At 39.3% G+C, this 25,462-nt stretch overlaps 1 protein-coding gene across 1 annotated transcript; it reads right to left on the bottom strand.

The window, feature by feature from the left end:
- On the bottom strand, positions 1-25,462 carry ADSS1 (adenylosuccinate synthase 1). The gene is made up of 13 exons (XM_030950187.1): positions 25,197-25,462; positions 12,373-12,475; positions 10,874-10,936; positions 10,073-10,123; positions 9,663-9,729; positions 9,166-9,273; positions 8,728-8,809; positions 7,703-7,829; positions 6,638-6,792; positions 4,731-4,855; positions 2,930-3,027; positions 1,651-1,800; positions 1-235 (listed from the first exon to the last, which is right to left on the bottom strand). The coding sequence occupies exons 1-13, from the start codon at positions 25,380-25,382 to the stop codon at positions 183-185; spliced, it is 1,368 nt and encodes a 455-aa protein (XP_030806047.1). The 5' UTR covers positions 25,383-25,462; the 3' UTR covers positions 1-182.

Here is a 25,462-nt window from a genome sequence, read left to right as displayed (position 1 = left end):
GAGATTTTACACTGAATTTACTGAGAACTCAAATAAAATGTTACAATACAGAATATATGTTTTTTCTATTTAATTCCTAGAAGAATTTGTTTGTTTTAAATAGCATTTCCATTTCAAGAGGAAGCAGTAAGGAACCGATGAACGCCAAGTTGTGCTTCTCATCACTGAAGTTCTTCATTTGTTTAAAACAGCTGGATCATCGACTCTCTTGATTTCCCAACTCCAACCCATTTAACTAGGGAGGAAAACACATCTGTTAGAACAATTACTGAGAGTAAACACTATAATCAATGAACTGGAATAATTTTCACCTTTCATCATGTTTCACTACAGACTGATCAGTTTTAGGGAGGAAGTTTCATTGTCAAAAATCCCTCTACTCCAGCTGCACTACTGGACTAAAAGTGCAGTATACTGAAGTCTGAAAGCATGAAATAATGATACCATAAACACAAAGCATTGCAGATAGAAGGCCTAATAGAAGGTCAGGAATGTTTGTTTCAGGTTTAAGTGCAATTGTTTCGAGTGACAGGATGTTTAGCTACATCCCTGCAGAGAGGAAGCCAGAGCTGTGCCAGACTCTGAAGTCTGCATTATGTGGAACCCGAGATAGTGATCCCTACATACTGTAATATTTTTAAATGTAAGCTCTAACTATAAACATTATCCAGCGTGAGCAGTCACCCAAATTCCACACTGTAGCTGTTCCACTGCAGTTTTATTGCCCATGGTTGCTATAGAATTGACTGTGGGTAGGTCTCCTTTAGCCATCAAACCTAGCAAGGCATCCTGACTTTGCACAGCAAACCAGAGGAATAAAGGTAAGAGGAGCTGTATTTACACATCCCTTGTGTGTCCTTGACCACACACAGGCCATTCTCTGAGTTTCAGTCTCTGCTATCAGATGTTTCCTGACCTGTGACTGATACAGGAATTGCCATGGCTGTAACCAGCCTGTACTCCACTGATGTGACCTTTGAGGTGCTTTATGGGAAACAAAAGCACACATGCCAGCTGTCTAAGCTTGTTACTGTGGAAATTCTCTTGCAAATGCCACCATTCATGCCACACCTAGCTCTTGGCACATCGAGAGCTCTAGCAGTTAGATTTGAAGAAAACTGGGTGGCTTGACCTTTGCAGATTGATGTTAAGATTCTCATTTTTCCAAAGTGGAAGAACTGGGCTAAGCAATCTTGTACCTGTTATGCAACACAATTCCTTGTATGAGTAAGAATGGAAAAAAACCAAAACAAAGACATCTAAGTTCAAACAGGGATGCAGTGCAGGATGCAGAGAGAAAGGGGGAGATGAGGACGTCTACTTAACTACACACAGAAGCACAGTGCACAGAGCCCTAAGTTTTCACTGACAGAAGGTGGCCATTTGCCAAGAAAAACACATGTTTATATTTCCTCTGGTTAAATCCTTGCCAGCAGCAGCTTGGAGCTCTCTGCAGCGCTGCAGACCTGCCTGCTGAAAACCACAGCTGCTTCTTGGCAAGCTGTCATTTACCCCCATCAGCCCAACCACTGGTCCTTTCATTCCCTCCTGCCCAAATAAACTGAATCAAAACTACCAAATCGTGCACTTTCACAGAGCTGTGTCTATCTGCTGTGGCGTTCTCATACGGACACCTACAAAGGAACATACCTGGCACACCAACGTGGTTTTCCACACAGCGGATGTAATTCTGGGCCTTGGGGGGGAGGTCCTCCCATTTTCGTGCTCCAGTTGTGTCAGCTTTCCACCCAGGCATTGTTTCATACTCTACTTCTACCTTCTGTAGTATCTCCTGGTTAGCTGTGGAAGAACAACTTTTGTCACATCTGATTTTGGGTGCTCTGCCTGAAGAGAACAGACCTATGGCTCTTGACCAATAAAGTCCTTTGACAGCAAAATTCTGATAGATGAGGAAATAGTATTTTTAGTGGTTTATTCAATCATTCATTCCTTTATTCTTAATTGAGGTTAAATTCTGATACTTAGGAAGATGAATCTGACTCAAGAGGATCCAGGCATGCAGTTTCCTCTTCCAAAAACTGTAGAATGTACTCTGTGCTGTCAACATGGAGTCAACAACACTACAGTTTTATTTTTGAGGAAATAAGATTTTTTTGAGGTTTACAGTACTTCCACTTTTTGGTTCAGATTTGCATAGAATAAAACAGCAGAAAAGGCATTACTGTCTCAGAAAGTTTCATCTTTACAGAACAAGGTTAAATCAGTCTTTGAAAAACTCTGATGTCTACGAGCTTTTCCCCACTGGAATTCTCATTATGTCCACAGCCAGGAACCACCAAGAGTGGTGGGAAATCTGGCTGCTGTCAATCCACCCTGTGGCTCTGGAATCCCCCATAGCTCCAGAGAACAAACCCCTTTTCTTGGCAGAGACTGTTACACATATCTTGAAAACATCATTAACGTAAAAAAATTATGTATCATTACATCTAAAAAGTGAATCATTATTGAGGGGGCAATATATATTTTTATTAACCACAGTGTTGTTGTTGTTAATAAAGCTTAATAAAGCTATCCAGAAGCAGCTTTATTCTGCTTGTTTCCATCTCATTTTTGTACAGTTTTTATTTCAATTTTGCTTCATTAAATGCTATTGCCAGTGATACACAGTCACTGACTCAAATCTTGCTGACTTTCAGACTCCTGATTTTGCCAATAAAAAATCTAATGGCACAACACATTAGGGCCTCTCCCTAATGCAAGATTTTATTTGTTCTGCAGTTCTTGCCATTGTACACAGATGCAAGGTAAATGGAAAATGCCAACGTAATGCAATCTTTACACAGATACTGCAGCTCCGTAAATTGCCATAGAATGGCTAGTGAAAAAGAAATCGAGTCTGATTTTAAAAAGTAAAATTGTCTTAACAGGCAGGAAAGATAAAAATGAACATAGAGGTTTAACAACTTACCTGGAAAATATGGAATTCTTTTTCCACCCAATTTGTAGGCAACACCAATTTTAATTTCATCAAGGACATCAAGAATATCCAGTTTTGTTAATGCCAAACTGCACAAAAAACATCAGTTAGTTATACACATGATTAATCTCCTTTTTAATACTTTCCTTCTTTTTTTTCCCCTTTCAAAAATCCAGCTTAAGCAGCCCAGCCAGAAGAAAGACACAAATATATTAAACTGTTGTTAACTGAATTCACACCTCTGGGATGAATACTCGACTGAGATACCACAAGACATTTCCAAATGCTTGGCTGCTCACACAGGTGCACAGTGTTCAGCTCACTGCATGGAAACACACCCTGACTGCACCTGCTGGGCCTGGATTGGGTGGGTTTGACACATGACATCACTGACAGTGACCATTTCTGTTATTCCTACTGATTCACAACAACTGTCTGACAGACTTAGTGACTGATTACACTTTTATAACAGAACAAGCATAGTCTAGTTACTAAAACCACATGTGCAGCTCATTAGGAAGGATCCCATCCCGCCTTTCAGTGACTGGGCTGTGCTGTCAGTTTAATGAACGTTATTAATTTTGTGAATGAACACACCGGGAGACAAAAATGGAACCTCAAGAAGACACTGTAGTATTCACTGATCTGAATAAAACTGCATTTTAAAACTAGTCAAATTCTCCAAAAAATATTCTAGATGTTGCCTGGCAAAAAACTGAGCAGCTAAGGATTTAGACAGGTATGTGCATAATAGTCCAGGCTGTATGTGCTCAGTAAGTACATGATGAATGAAAGGATTAAGTGAGGAGACTTTCTGAGAAAGAAGCACCATAGAGCCAGTTCTTCAACTTTTTACATCTCTCCATTTTTTTAGCTGTGACAGTTATCAGAGAGGATATAGTTTTGTGGATAGGAGTGCAGTAATTGTACAGAGCTGAAATGGAAGGAAACCTAATGCATTCTTAAAATTTTCCACATAAACTAGAGCTGCAAAAATTAAAGCAAAATATAAATCCAATTAAAAAAACTCCAAAGCTAAAAACCCCTTTTGATAAATTAATGAAGAAGACCGTCATTCCTTGTAACATTAGTAGTATAAACAATATTAACTTATGTTTCAGCCTATAATATTTTAAAATGCTCAGGGTCATGTATTTGCATATATGGACAAGTTTGCCTGAATGCATCAACCAAGGAAGCAACTCGGTCTCAAAGAAAATAAAACTTGGCTCATTAAAAGCAGAATCTATAACACAATATTTAACTACACCTTTGTAAATAAATGAACCTGTTGAAACTGGAATGAAATCTGTGCCAGTAGCTGTACCCTTGTATCACTCCATTAATTTCATTTATCAAGGCAGTGGCTCCAAATAATGCAGAATTGGTCCGACAAGTAGGATTCATTAGTCAACCAAACCTCAAACCCAACAGGTTCTAAACCATGGCACAAGTCAGTATGAAAGCACTGGATCAAAAACACTGGAGTAAACTGTTAGAAAACCAATATATTGATCCAATCTACACTGGCCATCTGATGAAAGCAAAGTGAAAACATGTACCAAAAAAATCACAGCTAACATGTTGTGAAATCACTTAACTGGAAAAACAAAACAGTCAAAGGAATTAGATTATTATTAGCATTAAGACAATTCTCAGCTGCCCACTGTGCATCATTGTATTGCTTAAAATGCGACACTTTACTGGACTTATATTAATGTTACCTACATATTTATTCTGCGAAGCACAAAATTATCCCTTCCAAATGTAGCGCAAAATCTGTGATGCTTACGCAGTGAATCCGTTGATCATATGAGCATATTTCAAAATGACCAGATCTAACCAGCCACAGCGTCTCTTTCTGCCCGTAGTTACCCCCCATTCATGGCCACGGGACTGTAAAAGATCTCCAATTTCCTAGAACAAGACAGAGAGAATGCTGATGGTGTTTCACTGAAAACATGGCTGGAAAACAAATACAAACAAATATGGATGAATTGCAAGAAAAATGCAGTTGTGCCAATTTGAAAGCTATTTTTCAGGAAAAAAAATTACTAGGAGAGGACTAAGACAGATAACAAATCCCCTCGTGCACAGGATTTTTGTCACTGGCATTGCAATCACTGGCATTTCAAATCACGTATTTAATATGACTTTTGTGTTCCAAGGAGACACTTTTCTCCCTTCTTCATCCAACAGGAAGATTTTCTTGACAATTCAGTCCTTTATAAAATTTTGCCTGCATTTAGTTTCTTCATCTGTTCCTTTGACATCTTTTTGGGATCAAGACTGTAAATGCTTGAGACAAGACCAATGCTTGTACAAGGTCTAGGTCAAAACACCTAAGGCTCCTTGCTTCTACCACAGTGTGAGACTGCCAGCTGTTCCATTCAGACTGGCAGTGGCTATACTGTGGTAAAAATAAAGAAGGAAGAAACTTTATGTTCATGATTCATAAACCCCAAAGATACCATCAACTCATCTGAGCCATTAAAGAAAGGATTTCAGTGACTAAATCCTTAAATTAGATTCAGAACACTGCTCTAGAGTTTGTGCATGTACAGCTCACAATCAATATCCTGAGCTTTCTAGTTTCTTGATAATGAAAATAAAGCAGACAGTTTAAAATAACCAAAATCTCTCCCCTTCTTTTTATTGACCCATTTGTGCATGACTGGCTGACACACACATCACATTTATTCTATAAATCACACAGAACACAGGCTGTTAAGCACAGAAGTTTTTGTAATTTAAGCTCTTCAGGGATGCACTGACAGTTCCAGTCCACAACAAGCTCTCTCCACTGAAATACACCTAATGATGTTACATAAGATGATGACATCTGTTTTCACACTGATCATTACAACAGAGGTGTGGTCACTGCAATGTAACATCACCACACTCGTGTTTCTCTCCTCTCATGACAAACACCATAATGTAATTCTCTGCTCTTCATGGGTGTGCTTGCTCAGCACAATTATCACCATGCTTATTTATCAGTGGAAAACTCTTACCCCATTGTGTCGGGACCCAGGACATTCCTCTGGCTGCCCTGGGTGATTTGAGACCCTGGCAGGGGGCTCACAGACCTTGGCACAGAGTCAAAAACACCTGTGCCTTCGATTTTAGTCCATGGAAAAAATTACCAACTTTGTATGAAGATTTACAAGCCACAAGAGTTTGAGTAGAATGATAGTTAATTTCTCACAGGGTGAAAAAGTATAATTTTGGGATTTTAGAATGGGGGTCAAGAGGCAAGATGGAGGAATCTGGGCCTGTACTGTCCATCTTCTCCTTCTTCTTCTCCTCCTCCCTCTTCTGCTGGGACGGTGACACTTTTTGATTGCTTTAGAGTAGAGACAGACTGTCTAGCATAGGTGATAGGTACTGGAAAATTATTGTAAATAAAGTATATGTAGTTTGTAGTATAAAAAGTTAACACCACCCCCAGGGCAGATGTTGTGCCACAACCCGACCTGCTGGACAGATCTCAGCAGGTTGGAGAAAGAATGTAATAGATAAGAAAAAATAAACAACCCTGAAAAGCAAAACCGATGAATCTCGACTTCTTCGGTCGCTGGGCTGGGAAAAAGAGACTTTCTAACACCTCAGGGGTCATCTCAACCACAGAAACCAGAGACCATTGCACTGCTACTTGTTGCCAGCTGTGCAGAGCCCATTTTGTAGCACAAAACGTACATTGATCTGCTCGGTGGGGAAGGCGCCGATGCCCACGCGGGTGGTGTAAGCCTTCACCACGCCGTACACATCCCCCACGTGCTGCGGAGGAACGCCCAGCCCGGTGCACACCCCGCCCACGGTGCAGTTCGAGGAGGTCACAAAGGGATACGTGCCTGCCAGGAAAACACAGCAGCACAGCCCTCTGTCAGCAATGGGTAAGAAACAAAGACTGTTTTTTATCAGTTCAAAGAAGGTTTTCGCTTCTATGTTTGGCTTTAAAGCTAAACTGGAACAGCAGCCAAAGAGGGAGGCAAATTCTTTTTATTATGTGTCATTCATCCTTTACAACTTTCACCGAGGATTGCACAAAAGGGAGACATTCAAAAGCATCTCAATATTACCTCCATTAGGCACGGGATCTATTGTATGATGCTTCTGCTGTGTAAAGCTTTTGTTCAACGTTCTGTGTATCACAGAAATTATTTCCATTACGTTCATGGAGAGCCTGGTGTAAAGGTCACAGACTGGCATTCCCAATGCTCTGCACAAGTGGCTCTGAGTAGTTGCCACAACTTGTCTAAGTCTTAAGAGATACTTATGATCTCTACGCAGTGACTCTGGACTGGAGAATCTCTCAAGTCCTTAATTTTTTCTTCATTGATTTAATTAGACTATTGGTAAGAAAGTAGAGCAGAGACCAACTGTAGTGGCAAGACTTAGAGACTGCTGCACCAGTTTAATCCTCCTCCCATGGCAGAGGAATTACCTAAACTGCACTGCAATGAGTACCTGGATTGTTTGGCAATGTGCACACACATTTAAAAGCAATCAAGACAAGAATATCAGCAGTGAAATTTCAGCTGCACTGGAATAAACTTCAGCAAAAATCAATATTTAAACCCTAAGCACTAATCCTGTTAATGACACAATCTCTGTTTTAATGAGCTTTACTTCTGGGAGATCTGTTCCTATTAAGGAAAGACTATTTTCTCTATTTTCCTGCTGTTTGCAAAGTCAATATAAACACAAATCAAAACAAAACTGATCCCTTAGGAGTTAAGCTGAGTTTAGAATATAACTTACCAAAGTCAATATCAAGTAGTGCTGCATTGGCTCCTTCAACAAGGATCTTCTTTGGGGAGCCATGAAGAGCTTCATACATAAAATACACACCATCTCGAACCATGGGTCTTATTTTTTCAGCATATCCCTGCAAACAGAGTACAAATGTCAGCTTCCCCAGACAATAGCTGAAAGCAGGGAACACTGTGTTCACTTTTGAAAGACAAAACATACAGATAAGTCTAAGCTTCCAGCCTCAATAACTGTGTTTTCCTGAAAAATACAACCATTAGTTTATACTCCTTTCAATCTATTGAACCACTCATATAAGAAAACTTGACTTATTATGGCATTAGAATGCCATAATTTCTGTATCATTTCTGTTCACAGAGATGTGGTATGCCTAGTGAATTTTGTTGCTATAGCCTTTAGACAGTGTGCTATAGTCTAGCCACACTGAGAATGGGACTTAGAACTAGTCCAAGCACCAAAAGACAAACATATCAGCCCTTTTGAATATTAAAAAATATCCTCAGGGTTTCAGCTCCAAAAACTTATAAGAAAAAACATGGGAAAGGTAAGAGATATTTTTAACATCCACTTTTCTTATATATTCATGAAAGCTGTTTTAGCAGTTGCTCTTCTGGATTTATTTGTAAAAAGACAATTTTCTTGTAATACCAGGATCTTGAAAAATGCTTCCACAAACAATTCTTCAGTAAGCAAGGAAGTCCCACTGACACACTGGACACTAATTGAAATCATCACCCTGCATTCTCTTGACTTCTTTGATACAACAGTTATTTTAAGCAACACTCAAAAAAGTAAAATATTATAGGAGAATTAAATCCTCCACAGAGTTTACCTTAATGCCTATAGTAAGAGAGAACATTCTCCTACAAAGCATAGCTACTGTTTATTAAAAGCTTTTGTAATAATGAACATATGCATTTTTCATCTACATAAGCTCAATAAATGGTATGTCTGGTACACTTAATTTTTACCTTTTAAAATAAAAATAAATATTTCAAGTGATAAATCCTTACCTTTAGCTTTTTCAATTGTCCTTCTGTATCAATTTCCAACGTGGGAAACATTGACTTGTACTGTTGTGCCAGGTTTTTAAATCTGTAAAGAATTGAAATTGTATGTATGAGGAACATATTCATAGAATCACAGAACCTTTGGCAAGAACTCAGTTTATATTATGCACAGTATATACTGAAAGCTATAGGGAGAAAATGCTCAGGACTCTGACACCTCAACCAGTGCATTTCCCAGTGTTCAAAATTCCATTTTAAATTATGAGAAACTCTGTGAAGTACAAGAAACACACACACACATTCTTTCCAGTTTTCTTCTCCTTCTAGACAATTTATACACAAAATTCAGACACATATTTAAAAACATCTCCTTAAAAGCAAATCTGTCAGGCAAAATGTATCACTCTTTAACACAATATTTACAAAAGAAAATAGTTGTACCTTGAAGAAAATTCATCAAAGTCAGAGAGGAGGTCACAAATCCGAAGGCCTGTTCGTGCAGCTTTGGAAGAATATGTTGGTCCAATCCCCTTTTTTGTTGTGCCAATACTAAGTAAAAAGAAACACCCCCTCAAAATGTATAAATACATGCAAAAACACACTTTATGCCAAGTAATTTTGTCAAAGCGAAATCATATAATGGGCAGGATGTCTGAGACGTAAAAAGATATTAAAGTTTTATAATAATAATATATGATATTAGCACCTTTCAGGCTTTGCATAAGTATTGCTAATATTTGTGGTATTCAGTAAAGCATGAGGCCTTGAGTCTGGCTGACAGTTTGTTCACTAACGTAAGTAGGAACAGAACAGAAGCACAGAATTATTAACATCAACAAGGCTCTTCAGAGATACACAGCATTTCTGTTTTCCAAAATTACACCGATTTTCCAAATTTGTGTAGATATTAATGAAATGAGGGTGTTGGAAATATTTACTTTTTGCCTTCTTGTGCTTGACGTTGTACTTCCTGGAGCCCATCTACTGCCTGGTGAAAGTCAAACACTGCAGTGGAAAATCAAATGGATATAGTGAGAGAACAAAGGAGAAAAATATTCTTGAAATCACAGACATCCATAATTTCAAGACAAAGTGCCTCTGCTGTCATTGACAGTGCACAGGCCTCCTCAAGTGAAAACATAGGGAGAATTCCTTAAACATTGTGAAAACATGTAAAACATCACTTGTCAGTGGACACAGATTCCATTATCATGCTTCAGATTACACAACATAATAAGAAGCTGTGTTAGATCAAATACACAGCTGCTCTGTGGAATAATAATTTAATTTAGCCTCATGAGCTAAGCAATCACTTGTGAGGGTTTTTTCCCCTTCACTCTTCACTTACCTATATGTGCTCTATCTGATATAATCAGTCTTTTCTCCCAATCTTTCAAACCTGTCAAAAGATGAAGAAAGGTAGGATTTCAGTTGTGCTGATTGGTTGAGCTTTGACATTGGCTTTTACTTTTTCTGACTTTTTGCTAGTTTATATGGCTTCTTGTTAAGATAACTGTAGACAAAATGGATAAACCACAAGACAATATCAAATAGCAGCAATGTTTCTGTTGAGAAACTTTTCTCATTTTTGACTTATCAGCTTTCTCATTTTGGTATGGACAAAGACTACTTAAATGCCAGAATGATGTGGCTTACACAAAATTCTTTAAATATATATTCTTGTTTAACTTGCTACACAACGCATCATTTAAATTCCATCTGTGTCTCAGAAAATAGAGAATTTCTATACAGAAACATAAAAAAGTCTAAGAAGTAGAGGATCTTGGAAGGTCATAGGGTCTAAAGCCTTGCTCAAATCAGAACCAACTGAGTTTATATTTGGGCACAGAAATTTTGGGTTAAATCATCCCTATTTGAGGTCAAGGGAAGCTTAACACACACTTTAGCATTGATTTTCTTTCCAATGTGGCATTAAATGCCATAAAACTCCAAGAAACCCATGAAAAGATTGCTTTTGAAAATATGTCTAAAGACTACCACACATTTCAACATTTTAAATACTGTTTCCTCCTTTAAAATCCAGAATGTTATTACTGCACTGAATACTTATGGTCAGAAACAACAGCTTACAAAAACCCTCAATCTGGCTGCCAATATAAAGGTAGGTTAAAAATTACTTGATACAAACCTTTCTTTTCATTCTTTTCAGCTTCTTCAAACAGGCCTGGTAAATGTATAACCACTCCGTTACCTTTGGGAACATAAATGATTTATTTTAAAGCAAGGAATAAAACACTTATTTTTAGGATGTAAGGCCTGTAAGGCCTTTTCGGATGGAAGGCCTCTACTTGCTGTCTAAAATTTTATTTAAGAAATAAAACTAGAGTTCACACAAAGTGATCTTGAGGACTTTTTGGATAAATCCTGATTTGGGATAAGCAGCTGCTGGGCTGCTAAGCTCAGGAAAAGCAGAGCTGGTTTGTTCCAGGCAGGAACGCCAGGCTGCGGCACAGCCAGCTGAGGTAAGCGGATTCTTGTCTTTGTTCACGGTGGACTTTGCCCTGCAGCTCCAGCCGCAATTGTTCACAGGGAAAAGCTCAAAGAACTCCCTGGCCTTACCACACTGACAAGCCTGTGTGAAAATATTTATATCTTCTTCAATATTCAGGTTTCTGTTTTAAACTCAGCTCAAACTAGTGCTGTGATGCATTAGCAATGCTTTCACCCGGCTTTTGAGCTACAAAATAGAACCCACGAGCAATAAAGAGCAGCGCTGGCGAGACATGGAGGATTAGTGATGCAGTGGGCTGGAAACAGCTGCTGCCTCCTTCTTGGGAATGTCAGAAATATATGCAAGAGCCTGTCTCAGCCTAAATTTAGCATAACTCAAGTTATAGTCGTTACTAATTGACAAGGGAGTAAATAGGAAAGCAAGACAACACACCATATTTAGCTGAGAGAAAAAAATGTTTAATGGATTCTAGTTATCCATTTGGAAATCATTAAATGGAACAAAACTGAAACTCTATAACTCACTAGAACTTACACTCATTTCTTGAACAGTCTGTACATGATTTCTCTCAGAAATAATCAAAACTTTGGACAAGAGGCTTAAATTTGCCTACCATTTAAATATGAGTTTAATGTCCAGTGAATGCTGCAAATCTTTTTATGATGCCATCTGCACCAAGTATCTTTATAGCAAAATACAACATCACCCTAAACAGCTGGTGATGTGAACAAAAAGGGGACTGGATAATGACCTCCTAAGTAGAGCCCTGCATTTTGGCACCTATTTCTGGAAGTCAGTAAACAGCTGTGAGAGATAATTTTTATTATGTATTTAGCAAAGTCCTGGCATTTGTGTGCTCAAAGAATAGCACATATATTTCTGAAAGTATAAAAAGAGAGTGCAAGTAGATGGTGGGGTCCAAATTTTACCATAAAGTATAAGAAGGAACATGATAAGATGTTCTTGCTTTCAGTTTTCTAACAGTGGAAACTAAACTGACACTGAATGTAGAGTAACTCTTCATGTTAAAGCAGCAGTGAAATAAAAGTCAAACAGCTGAAGCTAAAGCAAATCTGACTGAGAGTCATGTTTTTCTTTCCTTGTTACTGCACAGTACAGTTCCAGCTATCCACTACACAATGTCATTTTTTATAGTAATTTCCAAAATGTCTTACCAATAAAAGAAATTGCCTTTGGATTAATGATGCCACTAGGAAATAGGTGAAAATCATATTCTTTCCCATCAACAACGACAGTATGGCCTGCATTATTCCCACCCTGCAAGAGACAGAAACATGTGAAGAATAATGGTCTAACCTCTAAGCAGATGATTTGGCAAGAGCATCTCTTTTTATTTATACATTTCTTTGGTCACTGCTTCCTCCACCTTACAGTTTTTTAACATATTTTAGCATTGTAAAAATGAGGACAGTGAGGGAGTTAAAGGAGTCCAGCAGGACAGCAGAATTGTGAAGCAGAAGGATACCATGAAATCAAGGCAGGGCTGGGGCAGAGCAGGAGTTAATACAGGAGTGGTGGCATAAGTTAGACAAGAACTGAAGCTTTCTGGGAAAAGAAACTGGAATTAACTACCATCCTTGGAGTCCCCCTGACATGCCTACACAAGCCCATCCTTTTTAGGCATCTTCTGTGCATGGACATTTCCTTGAGTTTGAGCCCAGTATTTCTCTTTGAATTGAAGCTCTTCCCACCTGCCCAACCACAAACAGCTACTGCTTCTCCTGGTGTTCAAGACAAAGGCTCTTTGTCAGGCTGGAACCATGTGCAGACTCAATGACCTTGTCAGTCACAGAATATCCTGAGTTTGAAGGGACCCACAGGAGTCCAACTCCTGGCCCCACACAGGACCACCCCAGGAAATGGTCAAGAGATGATCTTCCCAGTTACCACCACCATCACTTTATGGAGTCTGCTACAACTCATGACTTACATGACTACTTTCCAGAACCAAGAATAGGAGCTGGTATTTTCCTTACTAAACTGCTTTTCCACAAACTCTTTTAAAAGAGAATCATGTGGCAACACAGAAATTTGGACAGAGGTGAGCAAATCAAGGTCATGAGTTGATTTGACCTGAAATATTAACAGTTTTCTCAGCAGGCTGTTTTTTCCTGCTGTGTCTTAATGTAAGTTTGTCTCCTACTGATAAGGTTGAAACTTGACTATCCACGTGCTGTGGTGCTACAGGCCTTCAGTTTTCCCAAATGATTACAAATTTTTGTGTTTGATATGAGAATGGAATGATTTAAACTGTCTAGAAAGAGGGCATCTACTGGAAGGGGAACTGAGACTGCCACTGATAATTTGCAGAAAATAAAGTGTTGGCTGAATGAGTAGAGTTACATGAAAATGCTGAGAAAGAACAGTCATTTATGAAAATGAATATTAGAACACACTAACTGAGTTTTAATTCATTCTTCATTTACTCATTTGCCTTTTTGTATGTAAAACACAGGAAAATGGCAACTGAAAATCCTTTCAAAATGTGGATAAATGCTGAAACACAACATTAAGAAAATAAGAACTATGGTTTACAAAAAGAGATTTTTTTTAAGCAGTGTGATGAAGAACCTTAGGAAATATGTCTACAAACATGATAAAAAGAATTTTTATGCTCTGGAACGTTTGAGTTCAACAATTAATTTTGAACAGATAAGCTGCTAAGGGAGAGCTGAGGAGTTAGAACAGAAAAAATAGTACACACAGATTTCATTTGACTTAAAAACTGATGGAGAGCTCATCCTTGGGATGGGAAGGATTCTGAAATGTCTTGCTAATGCAGAGTTATAACTTGTCCAGAGAATCCTGGCTATTTTTCTCGTCCCTCAGATATAATAAACCAGTTGTAGGAATCTGGATCTAGTTAAAAGCACTCAATTATCTAGAAGGTTAATTAATCAGGCAGGAGAGTACTTTACATGATATTTAAGAGGTCTGACTCTGGTGGATTGCATTGGTTGAAACACTGGTTTATTTTATTATCAAGCTGAGAAAAAGGCTAGTAACTTCTTCTGGGACTCCCAGCTTTCCAGCTCTTCTATAGACAATGGCAAGATGGAAACTTTGAAAAAATTAACTCCATCATTTAACACCAATTTAACCTCTGCTACAAGTAACAATTTCCTCCTTTCCTCAGAAAATGGGGAACCAGGCTGCTTCAAAAGTATTTGTTGTCACAATGCTACAGTTACACTCTGCTTTTCCTAATCAACATGAACATCAACAAATGAAGTCAGGTTTGAGGACTCACAATCTGAGATAACAGCATTCCTAAGTTATAGTCAAAGGTATTTTCTTGTATCCTAAAATTTCAGAAGGTGGGATATACTAGTATGAGAATGCTTATGAAAGACAGTTTATGTTTTGGAAAATTTCCTGAACAACTGACACCCAGACAAATGCTCTTTCTTTAGCAAATGCTTAAAAAGGGATGCTAATCAAGCAGCTTGTGAGAGTTGGCATACATAAAAAAAATGCTGAAGCACAGAAACACCATCAGATATTGTACATCCTCGAATGGACAAAATCTCTGATACAGTTTCAGTCCCTCTGGATAGATAACACACATCAAAAATTCAGCGACAGACCACCTAAAGCAGCATTTCTCCAATTAAAAACTAGTATTGACATCTCTGGAACCGCATTTTGCACTGCTCCTGTTGGTCTGCGTTTGCTAAACAAGTGTTTTCCAGATATATTTTTTACAGCTTAACTAATTATACTTTTATAAATAAAATTGAAGTGGTGGCAGAGCATTGAATTATCCAAGAGACTTGACCACAGACTTGCAAAACTTTACACTTGTCTGACGAGATATTTTCTGTTTATTATCTGGTCATCTCAGTAATTTCTCATGTTCACTCACATAGATATTCCAACAGCATATTGGCAGCCTAGCAGCTGAATATTAAAGACATCCACTCCTTTTCTAATTTTACTCCAGTTCTGAGAGTCAATATATGGCTTGTATGAGCCATTTCTTCTCCTAACATAATATAAGCGAACCTAAAAATCTTATATGGGGTTTCTTTGAAGACTACACATTTGAAGGTGCAGAGGACTGCCTGATACACTGCAGCTGTGTGAGCTCCCATCTTTTCCCCACATGGTATTTCATTAAAGTGCTGTGAACACTAACACACCAAGTGACAGTGTTCTCTGGACCCTCAGGATGCTTCCTTCCCCTTGGACCAAAAAACTTTTGGAGCCTCTGCTTGGCCCTTGTTTCAAACACAAGGACATCATAAACTTCCATTTAATATCCAGACTCTGCCATGCAGCACTAAGCCCACCTGAAATTTCTCTTCAACCATTTGCAGGTCCCTAGAGATGGTATTTTCTGCGGTTCTTAAAAAATGTCTCTAACAAAGGGAATGTTTAGGCAACAACTTCTGATAGACTATTCATCAGTGTCATTTTGGCATGATCTGTATTGTGAAATGATGGTATGGCTAGAAATAAGTTGCTGTGTAGTCTGGGCATCCCCATTAAACCAAACTGTAGGAAATGCTGTTCCCAGGAAGGCACCATGACAGCAGCTGTTCCAGTGGCATCCACATACACTCCTCACACACTTCCTCTGCTCCAGGGTGGGTCCCTTCCACAGGTGCAGTGGGGTCTGGGGTTTATTTAAATAATTAAAAAAATTATAACATTGTACTCAGATAAAAATTGATTTTTTTTTTCTGTAAGATTTTAATCTATATTTTCTGAAATTTTATAATCCAAGTGTAAAATTACATATTGTCCCAGTACTAGAAGGAAATAGAGGAACTAAACTACCCCATGCGACATTGTAGAGTCTTTTTTCAGTATAGTACTTTGTTTAAAAAAAAAATCAATTTCCAAGCTTTTATGTACTGATCTACTTGTGGTATTGGATTGATGTACTGATGTACATTGATTACAGTTCCAGAGTGCTTGAACACCAGAACTGTATCAATACACTAAACTGAGAAGCTATATTTTACCAGTGGTAACAATTGTAGCTGCCATAAACAGCACCAGGGAACTGATAATTATTATGAACAGGTTGCCAGAGGACAGTCATTGTCTCCATAGTGGAACTTAAAAAGCCACGAGGAAACAAACCCACCTCCCAAACTGCTTAAAGGCTGCTGCTTTGGCCTGTATTGTTTTTAAAATCTCTTTATTTTCTGCAGCCAAAACATCCCAAGACAGAGAATTTCTTTTCAGAGCAGCAGTGAGGCTGTTCAGTACCTGCAGCAGGAACTTCATTCTCCCAGTTAGCCTAATGATACACGTTTGAACAGGAAGGAAATATGTCCTGATGCTCACAGATGCTTCTGTCTGCTCTTGCCAGGCAGGTAGTGTGGAGGAATGTTACCAGATGCTCTCCTGGTTGGCACATCCCTCATTTGCTCAGTGCTCCTCACAATGTCAGAACACAATTTCATTAGGTAGATTAATATGAAAAATCATCAGATCGCATAAAAACCTTAGAACCAGATGATTGTTTCAAGCTATAACTAGAGTGTGAACAAGAAACAGGTTTATTTTTGATGGGTCCCACAGTGATGAGGTCTCACCCTCTTCCAGTTAACAATGGGGAAATAACAAACTGGTTACTGAAGATCAGCAGCCAACACCACCGTGGTGTGACACACCAGCAGCACACAGAGCTCCTTAGCCACTGCTACATGCAGTGAATGCATGAAATGTCACAACTAGGTTTTAAATACAAAATTAGAAAGAAAAACGTGGTTCAAGGAGATATCTGTGCTAGGAAGCACATGGGGCTATCTGAACACAGTTTCAGTACTGGCTGACATGCCTGAGGCAAACCTCGCGTGTATAAATGGGAATATCAAGTAGGAGTAGAAAGATTGTATTACCTCTCCTTTTGGCAGTCGTGCAACTGCCACTAGAATACTGTGTCCTTGGTACAGGGACAAGATTACAAGATGATCCCCTCTGGCATTATTATATGAATTTATAATCTATGAATTGAAATACCAGCCACAAACCAGCAGTTTGGGAAGTTTTCATCTGAAAACAAATGCTGTGACTCCTGCTCTCTTCATCATAAGTGTCCCAGTAATACAAATTCCAACCATCAATGGAGCAAAACATTTTCTGAAATTCAACTGTATCTGCAGGCCAGATACCTCTCTCATCATACTATCAAGCAGGCTACAAAATACTTCTGTATTGTTACCAGAATTGAGCAATTTTGTTCAGTTTATTATAGCATTTTTAATGTGAATAAACAAGAAGGAGCATTCTTACATAACTGTTTATTCTCTTTACAATTTAATTAACAATGGCTATTCCTAACTTACATCAGCAACTGCCTGGAACTAATTTGAATAAATGTAGCTAATAACTGCTACCAGCACGACTGGCTCTGACAAGAATTTTATAATAATATAGATGCATTGACTTTCATGGGATTTCTTGTTATTTACAGCATTGCAAATGAGGTTTGAGCATCATTGGTATTAAAAACATCCAGTCAGACAAGTGCCATATATTAACTGCTTTGTACATGTAGACCCTTCAACAGGATGTCACTGAATCACCTGTGTGTGAACACTTCTGTCAATGACTGCAAGCGCTGCACATTCCAGCTGGAAGGTTGCTGCCAGAGGTGCTTGTTAGTTTCCCTTACTAGACTGTAAAAACTGGAAGGTTTTTTTGCTATTTTTTTCCAGTTTAACTATTGCCAAGTAACATCCAACTCAGATTTCAAGAGGTAACCCATAACTTTGTTTTTATTTTTTAACTCAACCTATTGAGGAGAGGTGGGTTTGGAATATTCAGAAGTACCCATAAGACCACAAGAACTGAGGGAATGGTGATTTTTAAAGCTGTGGTATTGACAAACAACTGGTCTGAGTTGCAAGTTTATCTCCAGACCCCTACCACCCTCAGCCAAATCTTTGTTTGGCTCTTTTTTCCCAAGACTATGTTGCAGTAATGACTTAAAGTACAAACAACTCTGCACAGAACTGCTCTGACTCCTGCCCTGTTCAAGTGTCCCCCTTTGCTGTTTCAAAGAAGGAGCAAAATCCATAGCATCCCACTGTCCCACCTAAAATAGTGATCTTTTCAAAAACTCCCAAATTCCCATGGGAGGAGACCACCTAAAACCTCATGAGATAATTAGTATTAGTATAAACACAAACATTCTTGAGAAGAACTGAGCAAGATGGTTGACCCTTTAAAGGAACTTAAAATTATTTGTAGCACAAATAAAAACCCTTAAGCTTATATCATATACTGTACCAATAATGTAGTATTATTTCTTTACTACAAAAAATGACACTAACTTACACAGGTACCTTGGTCTTCCTAAGCATCTGAAAAATGCAACTGGAAAAGCCAAGTCTAATTCTACTCAGGTTTCAAACATCAAACAGTGTAGGCAAACTAGACACTCACACACTGATTATTTTCTCTCAAACTGAATTAATTGTTTTGTCAAGTCACATCAAAACAACATACCACAACAGACCACTATATAACAAAATACATATTTACTTCAGCAACAGATGAAAAGAATATAAATTCAATGTGTATTGGCAGAAAATGCTACAGTGGAAAAAATATTCTTATGCTAGCAGAATACTAAAATAAAGAAACCCAAACATGAAAAAAACCCTAGATAAGTCTGCTCGTCTTTAATTCTCTCTGCTGAAGAAGCATAGTCACGTCCCTGTGGGAAGTAATACGATCCAAGGATATGAACATAACTTTTCTTATATCTGTAAACAAGTTAAGAACAGGAATGAAATAGAACAGATGTAATTTCAGTTTAATTTTCAGTTGTTTTCTTTTGATGCTTGTAGAGGATAATAAATTCATCAGGCTTTATAAAGGGGATTGAAAATTAAGCTTGCTTTCTTATGGAGATTTGGAAACTTTAAACCTGACCTTCTCATACAGTATTTATAATCCTAGTGGTCCTGAGATGATCTTGCTGATGCCCAAAGGAAAGGCTAGTTTAAAATAGCAGTGTCACTGTGTTGTTCTAAAGCTTAAAATGATATAGTGTGGTATGTAAGTATGTATAAAAATAATGAAAAATAAAATTGGATAAAATACCTCAGAAGCGACAGATTGCTACAAAAAAAAATTCGAGTTTGGAAGGGTGGACTACTTCATTGTAGCTAAAGAAACAACTCACACTTAAATCCTCTTCTGTGTTGAATAGTGAAATAAACCCTGCTTGTGTTTTTGCAGGGAATCTTGCAAAAAATGACTTAGAAACCTGTATGAGTTTACATGCAAGTGGGATTATCAACCTTCCCAAACATTTGAGAAATCAAAACCAACAGTCCTGCAGTCACTGTACACTCATGACTTCAAGGTCATCAATCTCTTCACTGAAGATCATCAAGCACTAAATCATTAGGAGATTAAAGCCTTTCCATGCTATTTTATCCTGTAGGGAAAAATTACTCTAAACATCACAGTTAAATCTCATTGCAAGGAGAGCAACACATGACACACACAGAGAAAAGCAGCAGCAAACAAGCTCCTGTAACTCCACATAATCATCACATAAAACTGCCCCAATTTAATCCCTGTTGCAAACAGTTCCAGTAGCCCATGATCAATAGGGACAAGTCACAACAACGTGTGGCTGCTTCCCCTGCCCTGTCAGCAGCAACAGGGGAACAAAGGAAACCTCCCCATCTCGCACCTAAAGCACCCAGAGAAACTACTGGGCTGCCATTTCTGCCACGCTTGGCTTTTATTATTCAATTGCTTGCCCACAGTATTTTCCTTTGCATTCCTCAAAGCACTGTTACTAAACCAGACCAAATTTACATTGTATTCATTAAAACACTAACACAAGGAAATGGGGAAACCTACAATAATATACAACAGTTACTTGTATGGAAGCATTGGGCACATCCCTTCACTCTTAAATTGTTTCCTAACGTAGCAATGCTTCCTCAAACCCAACACATTGCCAGGCTTTTCTTACTGGTAAAATCTTCTCAAACTTATTTGTTAACATCCACTACATAGAGAAAATAAGCCACTCCACACTCTTGGTTTATGACCTGGTTAAACTTCTCACTCCAAGTAACTCTGAACTACTCAACCACAAAAGACCTTAACAGCCATTTTTTCTGATACCCTTTTCAATCTCCTCAGCTTTTCTTCACTATTAACATCAACTGTAATTTTTGTCCATATGCCTCAAAAGATCAGATGATCTCTGAAAATAAGGCAATTCTTAACCTGAAATCACAGACTTGATAGAGGAAGTATTTTAAAAAGTGACTGCATATTTTGTGCAAAACAGAAACTTTAATATGAGAAGCTTAGGAAATCTAATGACAGCTCTTAATGCAATCACATTCGTACTATTTGGTGTTGCTCCTTACAAGTCACTTCTTAAGTGAATGCAGATAACATCAGACAGATTGTTTCCAGATTTCCAGAAGGCAGAATTATCACAGGGCTGACACATCCAGCATTGTCATGGGCACACTGGAACAGCAGCACTGAATGACACCTCAAAAGATTTCTTAAAAACTGCCTTGGCCTAGTTGCTGCTGCTGAATCACTGCCACTGGTGATGGTGTGAAGGAAAAAAGGCATGCACTTGTGCTGCAGCTAGTTTACACATCTATTCAGTAACTATGATGTGACCTGTGACAGGTAGAGGCGATTATCAAAGGGCCTCTACACACTCAGGAGCAACAGCATTCCTGTCTTTCACCTTAGGCTTTTGGAAAATTTTTCCTTTCGTTTGAATTTATCAAGTTTATGGGGTATTTTTAGTGAAAAGTTATTATTGCAGTGTACCTTACATAGTCTCACCTTAAGGAAACAGCTAGAACTGCATGACAAGCAGCTGGCCTCAGTTAACTGAGAACTTATGATGTGTGACTTTTTAGGAACAGCTCTAGTCCAAGCAGGCCCTCTGGAAGTGCACCACCTTGGCCCTTGGCACTTGTGACAGGTGACTCTTTGATCATACTCCAAAACTGATCTGAGAGATCAGCTAATTAAAACCCTGGTAGCTAATACCAGCCACCAGCTCTAGCTTTGAAGGTAGACACCAAACAAGCGATGAGGTGATGTGAGAAAGGTACATCTGGAATGAGAGCTACCACAGATAAAGTCACAATCTGAAATCAGGGTTTGATCAACACCAAAGCTCTCTTCCCATGTTAGATGTACCCAAATTACTTCATCTGATACTCTGACAATATGCTAAGAGGCTACATAGAAAGTGAACTCCCATCTTTATGTCAGGATATTCTCTTAGTTAAAAGCTTTAAACAAATACACAAACCCTCTTTTTTAAAGAAACATCAAAATGAAATATTTACTCTGAAATCTTTGTTTTTACTCTTTCCTAAAAATATATCAGGGATTAAAAGTATTGCATGGCATCATGTGACAGCTCCATGCTCCAGGAGGCCACAATAAGAAAGAAATATTAGCCTCTTATGTTTTTCTTCTGAAATTCTTTGCTTGCTGAAAGAGCAGTTTACAGGAAAAATGTTCTTGATGTTCTCCATTAAATCTACTCAGTTCCTTAACAGCCTGCTGTTATTAGTTTGTTTAGAAATACCTTTTCTGCTTCTTTATATGGCTTTGTGTGCCTGTGTATCTGGTATTTTGATGGAAGCAGCCTGTGAAAAGTTTTGTACAGCATCATCCATAACAGCATTCAGAGATCTTTTACCCTTTCTGAAACAACCTCTTTCACAAAGAATGCTACAATAAAGGTGAAATGAAATCAATTACTTCTGGCAAACTAATATTTCATATTTAAATTCTGTCACATATTTCAGTATCACTGAATGGTGAACTCATTATTTTGAACTCAGACTGTATAATCTAAGCCCTGGTCAACAAATTAAGTCATCAATTAATGTAAAATTCTGAATGCTCAGGAAAATTGCAGAGGCTGGGGTTTTAATGCAGAATTTTCTTTTAATATACTTTAAAGCTTCCCTTGTGCCTGTGATGGACTTGTACTGCCATTCACCTGCTTGCCTTTTATTCTAGTATCCTAGGAAATAGAATTTCATTTCCTCTGCTGCAACCTCTGCAGAAGTCACAGATTATTTTTATGCACCCAACACACTAAAATACTTGAGAAACATTTAATGAAAGTTATTTCCTTTCATGGAAACATTAGGGAATTACTGTTTGTTAAAACCCCTTTCAAACTCAAATCTGGTCCTGAATTTAAATGCCTACACAGACAGGAGGGCAGCCTCACCTTTTTAAAAGTTAGCTTGAAGAGTATCCTATTGGGATGAAGAATTGCTCTAGCTGGGACATGATTTCAGAAGACCTGAAAATGCATTTTTCAGATCTTAATTTTTAAGCTTTTTCTACTTCTTTTTCACTGAGGACTAAAACAAGCTGTTCAACATCATTTCCATCAATGTCTCAGAAAATGGAGTGGACAAGACATCAGGTAATAAATAATGTTGCCAATCACCATATTCTAACAAAAGAGTCTGGTGCAAATTTTTCTGAAATTTTCTCTAAAATCTCTAATAAGTCAGTCATTCAGTATTGTTTAAGAAATTGCTTCTAATACACAAGTTCTAAGGCATTGAAAGTTTCTCTTAGTTTCCAGGAGCAATGTGAAGCAACAAGGTTCTGGTCCAAACACTGGGCTTTTTCATGGCACTACACAGCATTAATGAAGTGCTCCTCAAACTGATTACATCTCTAAGTTAATGACCTGCCATTATCACACTGAGAGAACTCATCAGTACTGTTCACATCCTTAAATATGTGCATATCTTTACTAAACCTTCACAGACTTCTAACAGAGGCAGAAATCATACACCATTATCTACTTGCATGATTGGCTTTGAAAATAGGAAACATTAAATTATTAAAATGGCACAATTAAAATTACCAAATGCACAAAACATCCATTGAAGTATTAAAAAAATACAGCCCTCTTTAAAGTTACATAATATTTGCCACTCAAAAATAAATCATGACTCATATTTTCTTTTTCAAATGCTTTATAGTTGGCCCTAATCCTGAAGACATCTTGTAACCAGTGTATCAGGAATGCTATTATAGTCTCACACACACTGTGTTGGGGATGACTCTTTTGGAAAGAGCCCAGTGCTTTTGTAGCTCCACCTGCCTTCCATCCATGCTGGTCTCCTCAGGCTGCAGGAAGACAATCCAACATGCCCAGCAGCACATTAAACCATCTAAGCCATCACTCACTGACCCTTGTGGCAGGCTCTCACACACACTCCTGTATCCTTCACAGGGCATCCTGAGGCTGCACCTGGGGGGCACACTGCCAAAGTAGCTGCTGGATGGACAGCAGATCTGTCCTGAAAGCAGCTTCAGGGCACCCCACAAAACTGAGCCTGAAAAAGAATCAACATGACTCCTTGCAGTAGCAACAGTAATACCACGAGAACTCACTGTTTGAGCATTTATGAAATGCTCCTTCTGAGCTAAAAATTTTAAATTTTTTTTTCTCACCAAAGCAATCCCTAGACCTGAGTTTAAATTCCTAGTAACACATTACTGGGGGAGGCAAGGGGGAAATAAACACAAAAAAAAAAAAGGTATGATCCTGGTAATGCATATTCATTAGCTACCTTTTGCAAGGAAACTTCTCCCCAAGGTGATTCAAGATCTTGGGAGTTTAATGTCCCAAATGAAAATACTTCCTCCACCTTCTAAATATTTAACCTGCATGATAACATTTATTTACATAATATACTTAATTAGAAAAACGTCCTTGGATTTAGTACCTTGGATTCAAGGATGTCTGTAGCTTTTTAGTAGCTATCATGCATTTTAAAGCAGAATAAATTTCATGGCACATACCAGCTGAGCTGGACTAAACTGACTACTTTTTAATGTGCTTACATAGTTTAAAGGGATAACAGACAGAATATTCGCTGTATTGGTCTATTATGTTCATAACTAATGTTTGAAAACAGTTCTTTAGAAATTATTACCATTACTGATGCCCCATCCCTGGAGGTGTTCAAGGCCAGGTTGGATAAGGCTTTTAAACAACCTGGTCTAGTGGAGGATGTCCCAGCCCATGGCAGGGGGATTGAAACTGGATGATCTTCCAGGTTCCTCCAACCCATTCTACAATTCTATTTGGAATCACCTACATGTCTAATTTCGTTTATATTATGCAAATGCATTGTTTTTGGAATCCTTACAATCTATTCAACTCAAAAATACCTATAAACAAAGTCATGCAAGATGTTTCCTGTTTTCATGCAACTCTAAATCCTTATTTTTACATGAAGTGTTTTTTCCCCCTATTTTACTCATGCTCAATTTTATATTTATTTTTTTAAAATAAACTTCCAGGCGCTTTGCAGAGAACACAGCCCGCCCATCCAAAACATGCCCTGCAGTAAAACTTTGGCAGACTCCTGAGGTTAATTACGGCTGGCCTTCAGGCCGGCTCAGAGCGCTTTTCCCCGGAGCAGCAGCACGCCCGGAGCCACCCAGCCAGCCCCGCACAGGCAGCGGAACATCCCCGCAAGCCCTGAGCGCACCCCGGCCCGCGGGGCTCGGCTTCCCGGGGCAGCCCAGGGCCGGAGCGTTTCCTCCCCAGGCCCCCGCCCGCCGGCACCTCGGGATTCAGTGTCGCTTATCGTGAGGGGTCAGCTATTTATATTTATAGCTCAGGGCTTGTTTCTTTCCGAGTGGCATTTGGAGGCCCGGGGGGTGTGTGCGGCACACGGCTCCCGCCCGGGCACGTTCGCGTCCCGCCGCTGGCTGCGGGAGAACGACGGGGACTGGGGACAGGGAGCGGGGAGGGAGAGAAGCAGCAGGAGCGAGGAGCGGCAGCTGGAAGAAAAGAGCGCTGGAGGGAGGAAAGGCGGAGCAGCGGGGGACAGAGGGGACCCGCACGGGGAGGAGAGCGCCGGGCCGAGAGGAGCCGGGGGAAAGCGGGAGCCGCAGGGAACGCAGGGTGGGGAAGCGCCGAGGGAGTGGCCGAAAAAGCCGGCTCGGCACCCACCTGGCACCGGCACACAATATCCGACTCGGTGGCCAGCAGGTCGACCACCTTGCCTTTGCCTTCGTCCCCCCACTGCGCCCCCAGCACCACCGTCACTTTGTTACCGCCCGGCTCGCTGCGCGCCCGCTTCAGCCCGCCGGCGGCGGGGTGGCCGCTGCGGTCGTTGGACGCCCGTGTGCCCGACATGCTGGGTGGGAGGGTGGCTGTGGCCGCAGCCGCCGCCGCCTCACGCTGCCTGACTCCCCGCCGCCGCCGAGCCCTGCGCG

The sequence above is a fragment of the Camarhynchus parvulus genome, chromosome 5, assembly GCF_901933205.1.
Source record: "Camarhynchus parvulus chromosome 5, STF_HiC, whole genome shotgun sequence".
Lineage (NCBI taxonomy): Eukaryota > Metazoa > Chordata > Aves > Passeriformes > Thraupidae > Camarhynchus > Camarhynchus parvulus.
This window is presented reverse-complemented; position numbering and strand designations above follow the sequence as displayed.

What these genes read in the sequence shown, in the direction of transcription:
- ADSS1 (XM_030950187.1), bottom strand. Translation starts at nt 25,382, where the DNA reads ATGTCGGGCACACGGGCGTCCAACGACCGCAGCGGCCACCCCGCCGCC. An exon ending in TCCCCACCGAGCAGATCAAT is followed by an intron (nt 4,856 to 6,637) that starts GTACGTTTTGTG and finishes GTCTTGTTCTAG; the next exon opens with GAAATTGGAGATCTTTTACA. An exon ending in AAACCACGTTGGTGTGCCAG is followed by an intron (nt 236 to 1,650) that starts GTATGTTCCTTT and finishes TTTCCTCCCTAG; the next exon opens with TTAAATGGGTTGGAGTTGGG.